The sequence below is a fragment of the Rattus norvegicus genome, chromosome 5 (assembly GCF_036323735.1).
Source record: "Rattus norvegicus strain BN/NHsdMcwi chromosome 5, GRCr8, whole genome shotgun sequence".
NCBI lineage: Eukaryota > Metazoa > Chordata > Mammalia > Rodentia > Muridae > Rattus > Rattus norvegicus.
In genome coordinates this window covers 129092501-129103345 of record NC_086023.1, presented here as the reverse complement: position 1 = coordinate 129103345, position 10845 = coordinate 129092501, and the positions used below count along the sequence as shown (strand labels likewise).

At 41.0% G+C, this 10845-nt stretch overlaps 1 protein-coding gene across 13 annotated transcripts in view; it reads left to right on the top strand.

Annotated features, from left to right (window-relative positions):
• The window catches only part of Osbpl9 (oxysterol binding protein-like 9), a 143063-nt gene that overhangs the window by 87493 nt on the left and 44725 nt on the right, over positions 1-10845 (top strand). For 3 of the 13 annotated variants that reach the window (XM_039109562.2, XM_039109561.2, XM_039109559.2), the window contains one exon: positions 10770-10838. The exons of 2 other annotated variants lie outside the window; for them this stretch is intronic. In XM_039109562.2, the coding sequence (XP_038965490.1) occupies positions 10770-10838 (69 nt within the window). Of the gene's footprint in view, positions 1-23; positions 163-258; positions 466-10769; positions 10839-10845 lie in introns of those variants that run through there. 8 more of the 13 variants (XM_039109568.2, XM_039109566.2, XM_063287389.1 and 5 more) reach the window with 6 other exon arrangements.

Here is a 10845-nt window from a genome sequence, read left to right as displayed (position 1 = left end):
CCGCGGCGCAGGGGGAGGGCTGGAGAGGGCGGGAGAGGGCGTCCTCAGGCGGCTCCTGGGCTGGGGTGCGGGGCGCGGAGGGGCATCCGGGGCGGGGAGGGGCCCCTCCCCTAAGACGACGGCGGGCCGCGGCGAATGGCTCTCCTGCTGGCCGCTAGTGGAGTGAGTAGACCCTCGGTCCGGGCGAGGGGCCGCCTCCCCTCAGCTCACGCCCCCAAGCTCCCCTCTGTGGCGCCACTGTCCTGTTTAGGAAAGACTTCTGTGGAACTCGGTTCTCCTTTAGAAGGCTGACTGACTCACAATCATTTCAGTTGAGCTCTAAACTCGAAAGCTCAACTCTGACCCAGCGCCTATTAAATGTAGACTCTTCCCTTGCAGGCCAACTAGAATTTGGGATGTTTTTAAGCGTTGTGCTGGAGCTTGGCCCTGCATTTGTGTGTCAGTGATGGATGCTGCTGTTGGTGGGTAGGTGGCTAGGGAGGGAGGTGGTTTTGTTTTTAAGTTGCTGCTGCAAATATTTTGGGAATTTCAATATAACCTTTTGGGGTTCATGGAACAACTGTAGCGAAGGTTTTAAGGTTGTCAGCCCTAGCTCAGTTACGGAAAGTTGCCTGTGATTAATATAGCAGGAAGGGAAGGCCCCTGCTGACCTTCCTGCTGTACTTAATTTTTTTTTAATCTTGAAAGCTTGAGATTTAGGTTGAAGAACATTTTTTAATGTGGACTTGATACTGCATGATTAAATTGTTTTACATTTTTAGTTGCATTACAGAAATTGAAAGCCAAGTAAGTATTTCCAGGCTTTTCAGTGGGAAAGCTAGCAATGGTCTTAAAGTGGTAGTTGCAGTTGAAAACGTTCGCAGCGACTTTAAAAAAATGGGAGCTCTCATGAAATTGCTCACAGGTCATCCTTTGCAACATGGCCTGTGTTGGAACAACCATTAGGACCCCATACTTACTAGTACTAACATTCTTATCTTTTAATTTTATTTGGACGATTTTTAAACTTTTTTTTTGTGCATCTCTACAAGAGATTATTTAAATAGAAGCCAGATTGTTTTAATGTACTCCAGGTCAGGCATACATCACTAAGAAAGGGATTTTAGTTTGAAAATTTAAACAAGAAACAATTTTTTTTTGAAGTTGAGTGCCCTGAGTCAGTTTTGAACAGGAATGACTTTGTACTTGAAGCATGTCTTAGTAAGTGAGAGGCTGAAAACTAAATTGAGCACAGTCATGTTGAAGATCTGCAGGTTTAGTTCAGGGTAGATTTGTTTGCTGTGATCTCTTTTCATTGGAAAGTTGGTTGTGTGGTTTGTACTTTTTGAAACAGGATTTCGGTATGGTACTTGAACTCTTGACCTTCCTGCAGGGGTTACCTTCCTGCAGGTATACCACCACACCCATATTTTCTACATTTTGATTTAGAAAGGTAGCGATGATGACAATAATCACATGTTTATACTAAAGTATTCGAGGATGGACCCTGGGATGGGTCAGGGTCTATCCCTGAATGCTGCACTGTGGAGAAGTAACTGATGTTCATAGTAATGTTTATGCTACAAGGGAACGTGTTTATTGTTACTGTACTTAGCATAAATTATATTTTTGAAATTTTTTTCAATAAAGATTTAGACAGTTAAATTCTTAAAGCTATTCTTAAAGCTAATCTTCCTCTTTAAGTATTTTAACAAAGGCGACCACTCAGCCATATAAAGTGATTTTCCCTGCACCTTATTCCCCATGTCTGAGGCTTTCAGCTTTAGTAATATCTCTTGGATTTGACATGTTTTCTTATGATACAGCTCTGAGTCCTTTGCCCTCTCTCAGCTAGACTTTTGGGAAATCTGATGACTGTGAGGCAAGCCACACCCATCCTCTTCACTCAAAAACACATTGACTGAGTCACCGCCATGCTTCTGCTTTGGGCACCTTTCCACATCCAGTTCCTGGCATCCCTGTAAGGCCCTCCACAGTGGGTATGAATTCATCTCAGCTGTCTGAAACCAGGCGTTCCCTGTGAGCAGTTTCTCATTAGAGCCTGTCTAGCCTCTGAGCCCTTTTCTCTTCGTTCTCTCCTTTTTACTTAGATTACAATCCACATTTCAGGTGGTTAAGCTTTGGGTTGAATCCTAGAGCATAGCACCCATATTTTCCACATTTTGAATTAGAAAGGTAAAATGTGTAAAAGAAGGCAATGAGGTACTTTATGTGCCATTACAGAATGTGTTCATTTCTCTTATAGCTTTTGGTAAATGTTAATTTTTGGTTCCCATATCTGATTCTTGTGAGGTTGTAATTTGCTAGCAATAAAAGTTTTTACTCATCTTTGTATCCCTGGAGCCTTTGTCACTAATGAAGTGTCTGGCTATGTAGGCTGGTCTCTTCCTTATGTTTCCTTACCCGGGAGAGAAATACTGAACAGATTTACCAGATTAAAGTTTTGCATGACAGAGGGTCCTCACAATGAACACCCAAAGACCCAGGACAAACTGTCTTATTTCTGTAAGTTGAATATAGTTATCTGTGGATAGCTGCATATAGTGTATGATTGGATCAAGAGCTGTGATGTAATGCAAATAGCTCTAAGGAAAAGCCTGTCTGGAGTCTTACTGGTCAGTCAGGGCAGCGTTCCTTCTGGGTGACGCCAGGACTCCTTCCAAATGAAAAGTTTATGACTTGCCGCCTTCAGACAAGGGTCTCAGAGGTTTTTGTTTGTTTGTTTGTTTTGTTTTAGTTTTTGTCTGTTTGAGACAATCTTCTCATGTAGCTCAGGCTTGTCTTGAATTCATGATTTCCTTGTCTTTGTCCCCCAAATGCTGGGATTACAGGCATGTGCCACTACACCCTGGCCTGATCAGAGGATTTCTTTAACGTAGGAAAAAGTCTAAAACAATATTTCTGCCTAGGGAGAGAAGGGTTCTGGTTCTTAAGACTAGCTGTGGGTAAAGGAATTCTAGAGTCTCCTGTTGCTTTGAGAGAAAAGGGGAAGGTGAGAAATTCAGATTACTTTTAAGTGCCCTTCAGTTCACGAGTGTAGCAATTGCAAGTGTGGTACTTGGAGTTTAGCTTTCTGAGCCCAGTAGAACATTGTAGGTGTTTAGCAAGTTGTATAAACTGAAGACTTGACCACTCCATGGTCTGGTTACAGGGAACGTTTTTATTGTAGAAATGAGGGATAGAGCAGCCAGGGGCATCTGGAATAATCCAGCACAGAGAAACAAAGAAGTAGACTGAACATATCCAGCAGACTGGGACTCAGGCCATGAGAAGGGGTGGGTATATGTGAGAAATGAAGACCCAGAAGACCTAGAAAGGACATAGCTGACATAGCAGGGTTATAAGGAGATTGAGAAGCTGGGGAGGGGGTTCCTGAGCTGGAGGAAGTTTAGGGGGGACCTGTGTGTGAAAGAGCTAGAATGTTCGCTTAGTGTGAACCCTGATATATGTAGCAGGTACTTGTGAGAACTAAGGGAGCCTGGAGACCAGCATGCAATTTGGTATGTTAATAGGCACCATATTTGTCCCTTCTGTCAGTGACAAGAGAAATGGTTCCTTTGGCCGGGGGGGGTGGGGGGGTGGGGGGGGTGGGGTGGGGGACACGACTGGCTTCACAAATTCCTGAGGAATGTTGGCATTTGTCTAATTGCCAGAATTTGGGGAAATGAAATTTCCTTTGAACTTGATATAAATGATCAGAATACGAATAATTATATTATAAATGTAAAAAACCTTTTATTCAGTTGTACTGGAAGGACATTTTTTTTCTGCCATGAATTAAATTTGTCCTTAGGTCATTGAACTGGTTGCTTACAAGTGCCACAGGGAATTGGAAAAATGTTTAGAAACAGTGCTGTGATGGTGGCAGGTTTTAGAGTCTTCCCAACCCCCCATATCTATATGACTTCTGATGTAGTTGAAATAATACTAATAGCAATACTAGCCCAGGTTGGTTTAGGTGCACTGTATCATAGGAAGAAGCAAGCATGCTAGAGAAGGAAGCATGCAAGGGAATTAGAAAGGGGCGACATTTTCATTTCTAAAGGTTGGGTGCCAGAGCAGCACACGCCTTTCTTCCCAGCACTGAGGAGGCAGAGGTGGGTGGATCTCTGAGTTCAAAACAAGCCTTGTCTACTGAGCAAGTTCCAGGATAGCCAGGACTACACAAAGAAACCCTATCTTAAAAAAAAAACCAAAATACAAAAAAAAGAGCCATGCTTGACTCTATTTGCTGTTTCCTCCATTATCCTTAAACGTGTCCTTGGAAACCTAATAAACGCCTGGCCTTCACAGAGCCAGTACGAACGTGGTTCTGCCATGAGTAAGTGGTGACTGCTGCTGCTGCTGCTGCTGCTGCTGCTGCTGCTGCTGCTGTGTGTGTGTGTGTGTGTGTGTGTGTGTGTGTGTGTGTGTGTGTGTGAGAGAGAGAGAGAGAGAGAGAGACAAGAGACAGACAGACAGACAGACAGACACAGACAGACACAGAGACAGTGAGCATCAACGACAGACAGTCCAGACCTTGAAGTTTACTTATTTCTGGAGACACTTTAAAGAACTTGGCTTTATTATATTGACTATTGCTTGTTCTGTTTTTGTGAAATAAGCATTTTCAACTGAGTTACTGGTTTTTGTTTGTTTTGCTTTGCTTCTTAGCATTCTAGAGCTTGTTTTAAATTCTGACTACATTAATCTTTCTAAGTTTTGAAGTTGCAGTAGTTCATTTAAGTTTTAGCCTTTTTTGTCATACCATAGAAGACCTTGTCTTATAGGTTCTTCTATATTCATAGATGTACAGTTTCCTGTTTTTATTTAAGTGAGCTCAGTTACTGGCCCTCCAGTGTAATGGAGTATTCACTGTCTGCCTAAACCTACATTAACCTGTAGGCATTTGCTTTAGGGGCTCCTAGAACAGGAAGGAAGGGAACCTAAAATCTAATTTACATACACACACACCCCACATCACACCAGCTCACCCCACCCTGCCCCCATCTTCTATAAGTAGTGGAAGAAGGATTCTTCCAGAAACCAAGATTTTGCCAAACAGTCTGGAATCTAGGAAATTAGCGTAAGGGGATTTTTTCTGTCAGTGGCCCCAGGATGTATCACCCACTGCTCACCTTGCTCCTCAAACTCTAGGATTTTCCTGACTCAGCTGCTAATTTTGGTTTCCTTTGAAGTTAGCATCTAGATCTGGAAAATGCTCTTAGAGAGAGATTCTTCCTTGTCCCTCAGTCTGAGTGTGTGACCTGAGCTGCTGCTCCTTTTAGAATCGTTCTCTGTTCTCTTGGTGTGCCTCAGAAGGCTTTGTCGCCTCTGTGCTATACAGTGTTCTATTCTTGGGCTTTTGTTTGGCTTTAGCCCTTGGGAGGCACTGACAGAAGAGTAAAGAAGGGACAAAAGAGGACTTTTAGGGTAATGTTGTTGAGTGAGTCTCTGCTTTGTATCATGCTGTAGCTATTGTGTATAGTCCCTGTACTTCCTTCAGGCTCAGTCCTTGCTGTTCCACAGAATCTCTGGCTTGCATAGCCCTGAATGCTCTGTCCAGAGCCTGCTTTTCCTCCAAGTCTTCTGATGCCTTTCCCATCACACTTCCTTCCCCTACTGGGAGTAGATACTCTACCCCCAGTGGTTCTCAATCTTCCTTATGCTTTGATCCTTGTGTTGTGGTGACCCCCCCAACCATACAATTATTTACATTGATACTTCATAATTTTAATTTTGCTACTGTTACAGGTTGTAATGTAAATGTCTAATATGTAACCCCTGTGAAAGGGTCTTCGGACCTGCAAAGGGGTTTTGACCCACAAGTTGAGAACCACTGCTCTAGATCAACATTGAGCTCCTCAAATTGATAGAAACTCTTAGGTCAGGATCAGTGTCCACTTCACCTGGCATCTGCAGGGCATCCACACATAGTCACAGAAGATGCTCAGTGAACAAATAATTACTGTCACAGGGTTGTAAAGGCCAGAGTAGCACATGTAAAAACGTGCTTGTGACAAGACTTGGCGTGAGAGGATGGAATGTAGAAGGGGTAAGACAGTTGTCATAGCATGGTTTTCTGGGTCACACCACCATTGTTGTGATAGTCTTTTCTCCTTTTATATTAAAAATCTTAACAACATCCGATCCCAGCATTCATGTAGTCTTTAATAACTGAGCAAGGTATCGTTTCAAGGGATGCTGATAGAGGACTTCCAGGAACAACTTTATGTTAAGTACTGTTAAGAAAGCATCCTGCAGGATTCCATAGTCACCAACCTTTCCCCCTCCAATATTTGCCACAAACTAAGCACTAGCTTGGGGAACACAATAGAGAACAAATTAATTCGGGTTATCTTGGTAGACTTCCAACTATTTAAATTGGATAATTTTGTGTGTACTTTGTGCAGTGGTAGCAGAACCGTGCCCGTGTTTCCTTCCAGTGGACATCCACTGGCAGTAGAAATCAGTTACCCAAAGACAGCTTTGTCAGATGCAGTTTTAAGGGATAAGGTCAGGACAGTTGTGGAGTCTCTCTTTTAAAGGCAGTTTTGTTTTGTTTGGTGCGGTACAAACTTTTGGTGTGACTGGTTTGTCGTGCAGGCCCTCCTGTGTGGTGTGACTGGTTTGTCGTGCAGGCCCTCCTGTGTGGTGTGACTGGTTTGTCGTGCAGGCCCTCCTGTGTGGTGTGACTGGTTTGTCGTGCAGGCCCTCCTGTGTGGTGTGACTGGTTTGTCGTGCAGGCCCTCCTGTGGTGATCTGTCAGCTGTCTGCTGTACAGAGTGCAGGTCACATTAGAAGACCATAGAGTATTTGCTTAGGAGACATTGTTTATTCAGAAGTTGTTGGAGAATTCTCAGTTCTTGCCTAAATGCCCGGCTTATGGGCTTACATGGTTAATATTACTTTCTTCTGCTTATAAGAGAGCGCATAGTTCCAGGAAATTTACCTCAAACGAGTAGACCTTTAGAATAGATTGAGTAAACTGTTAGCACCTGAGGCTGGGGAAAGGAAGAAGAAGGTTTGTCCTTCACACTTTAGTCAAATGCTAAGTCAGCTGAACCTGATTGATAACTTGAGAAATGGATCTGAGGGTAATGCCCCTGCTATGTAGATCTGATGACCTGATTGACATCCCTGGAAACCACATAAAGGTGGAGGGACAGTGTGTCTACTCCACGGAGTTGTCCTCTGACTTCCTCATGCATTCTATGACATATTCCCACCCCAAGAATAATAATAATAAAAAATCAAAACCAAAAAAATCCTGCAGGTTAATAAAAATAAATAATAATAAACAAACCCCAGCTAATCCAATTGTCTCTGAAGAAAAGCTTTGTTTGCAAACACCTCATGGTCAAAAACACCAAGTAGTATACTTTTATTCTTCATGTTTGCTTGATAGATGGTGAGTCATGAGTGTGTTGGCCGGAAGGTGTGGAACCCTCAGTGTCTTGTCTTTTGTTAAGGGGCACATTTTTTCTATTATGACAGCAGGGGCTGTTCTCGGGGCCTTTTCCTGCCTGGTGCTTTACCTTTAAGCGTTGTGGCTATGATTTATTTTTCTCGGAATGGGGATAGGGAGTTTCAGCAATACCCAAGCAATGCCAAGTTTTGTTTTGTTTTGGGCATCTTTTAGGATTTCATAGATAATCTTGAATAATTTTGGTGACTTTGCATATAAAACTTTGAGAAATATGTACAAATTGTGGTTTCTGAATATTTTTAATTTTTATAAAATAAATACTTTGAAAAATTAAATATGTCAAACTAAAATGATAAGAGTCTCTCTTGATTTCCCTCTTTCCTCTAACAGGATTTCATGGGTTTTTTTTCCGCCTTGTGTTTGATTTCTGAGAAGGAGTGAGAGAGGAAGAGAGGAGAGGAGGAAAGAGACAGAGACAGAGAGACAGAGACGGGGGGGGGGGTGGCAGGCAGACAGACTTTTTGAAAACATAGCTTACAGCCAGCCGGATAGTGGTCGGGCACACCTTTCTTTCCAGCACTTTGGAAGCAGAGGCAAGTAGATCTCTGTGAGTTGGAGGCCAGCCTGAACTATAGAGTGAGCTTCAGGACATCCAGGGCTATAAAGTTGAGACCCTGTCTTCAAAACAAAACAATACAGCTTACAATGTGAAGCCAAAATGACTTCTAAAACATGCAGTTTCCATACCGTTCATGTGAGTGAGATACGCATCAGTGTTGACTATTTTATGAAGGCCTGTAAACTCACGTTTCCGTGATTTTTAATTTTTTTTTATGCCCCAACCCTTTTAATTTTTTTTAAAGGTAATTTGCTACATCTGAATTTTCTGAGGCAACTCTGTGTCTTTCATAAGTTACATGTCCCACAAGAGCTTGATGAGGAAAATAACCATAGTGCCCATGCTAGGGCACTTCTGAGAATGATGGGTAATTGTGCACGATAGCAGGCAAAAAGACTTTCCCAGGCAAATGAAATGGATGTTGTATTTCTAAGCTTCAGGCTTCTGTTCATTTACTCTAACTTCTTTTTTTGTAGTTTTACTGAATAAGTTGGGAGACTTTTTTTTATAAAAGTTATCAGTTATTTTTAATAGGGAAAATCCTGTATACCCCAAACTTAAATTGTTTTATTTTTAAAAACCATATCACTTTATGGAGTCTCTATTTAGATTTTGTTCTGACAGTGAAAAGGTGGATAGAATTTCATAATGAGTATTAATTTGATGTGCCAACCCATGAATTTTAGTGCTGGTGTCTGTACTTGATTGTTAATTCTTCATTGACTTGTATGAAACAACCCATTTCTGTCACATCTGTGTGACAGTTTAGATTTTGTAGTTCATTTTTCTCTTAAACAAAACAAAAGCTTAAGCATTAAGCTATTTTCTGCATATATTTAAAACTAAAAACAGTTTTAGAGTTATGTTTAACCACCTTAACCTTCAGTGGAGGGGAAGCTTTCTTTGTGCTACTTGACTCTTGGTTACCAAGGTAATTTTTAGATATAACTTACATTCTGTGTTTTAGGCAAAATAACCAGCAGTTTACTGCACTACTCATACTGGGTTCTTTCTTCTGGTCTGTGTCTAGGCTGTATGTTGCCACATTTTGTTTATTGCTTTTACCATTTTATACCATACATTATCTTCTTCAGGGCTTCAGCTTACTGTTTGCTTTCTTTTCTGAAAGGAATGAACGGTACACTTAGTGCTTGTGTCTTTTTCTTGATTGTATATTCCCTAAGAAAGCCTGCATGTGACTTATATATTCGTCATCAGCCTTCTATTCTCTTTCTTTAAAATCTGTCAGGTCGATTGACCTGTGAAGTTCTACTGTGTGGATTTGGGGATTACAGAAGTGAATTCTGGCTCCCAAGGCTTCAGATCTAGAAAGGAAATTGAACAACTACCATTAGATCACCTAGGCCATCTTGTGCATGAGGATGGGGAATCAGGACCAATGAGCTGAGCTGACCAGTCAGGATTCAGAACACGTTCAGTTCTTAGTGTTTTTTGTGCTCAGTTCCAGGACATTAATCCCTTAGAGGAATTTTAGATTACATGTTCAGTGTCCTTCTGCTACAGACTTTTCAAATAGTATTGAAAAACTTACTAGAAAAGTATAGTATTTGTAAGTAGAGAATTGGGTTAGAATCTTAATTAAAAATCCTAGTTTGGGAGGAGGTGGGGGAGGGGAAGCTATAATCAGAATATATTGTTATAAAAAATGTATTTTCAATAAAAAAATACTAGTGGAAGATCTAGATGTTCAGTAGGCCCTTGTAAAATGGGTTCAGTGCCAGTCTTACATTTTTTCTTTTTTTCTCATATTTTTTTCTTTCTTAATTTCTCTTTCTTTCTTTCCTTCTTTTTTTTTTTTTTCTTTTTTTAAGACAAGGTTTCACTTTGTAGCTCAGGCTACCCTTGAACTTTCAACTGTCCTCCTGCCTCAGCCTTCCAAGTGCTAGGATTCTAGGCCCGAGCTTTGCCTATAACTATTTTACAATGTCATAATGATGAAATGAGAAAGAATAAGTGTGTAACAGACTTTATAGTACTCTGAAACTTTTTCAATATGTCTTATTAATGGTGAATCCATAGTGTTAGTACTGCTTACTTAGAATTATGAGAAAAGACCTTTTAGGGGATTCTTGGGATACATAGAAGTTTCTGGTAGGAAACTAATAGCTACCATGTGGATAAAAGAGCCTATTTGAAGTCCATAGCTGTGGAACAATGCCTTCCAGAAAATACAGTGGAGAAAAAAGTTCAGCACTATGCTCAGTTTCATGAGTATTTAAAAATTTATTATCTTGACCCCAAATGAACCAATAGTTGAATATTATATCTTTAGGGTTAAGAATACATAGAAATCTTTACCCTCAGTGCTCCTCAGTACTTCCGAGGCCTGTGCTGTAGCTGAAGTGAACCATGAGGGCTATAAATGTTTCAGGATGCTCAGTTAGCCACGGATGCCATTAGTGTTCTTCACTTGGAAACACAAGCATGGGAAAATTACTAAGTTGTTTCTTTAGTATACTTTTTTGTTTAAGTGAACTTTTAAGTCATCTGATAGGAAGGCAAAATGGTATCATTTCTCTAAGAGCTTAATATGCTAACTTAGTTTTCTAAGAAACAGAAAAGCCAGGAATTTTGGCATACTGTTTGTTTTTAACTTGTCACTTGCTCACGTCCTTATTTTCCTGTGTAGTTACAGGTTTCCCCTTAGTCTTTTGCTTGATTACTGATACCACACTTCAGCATGGTAACTCTCTACTCTCTCTCTTCTTACCTTTATGGAAGATCAGTACCACACTTGCTTTTTTCCAGTCTTCTGGTATCTCTCCAGTTCTTGAATTTTCAAAAATAATTGTAAGTG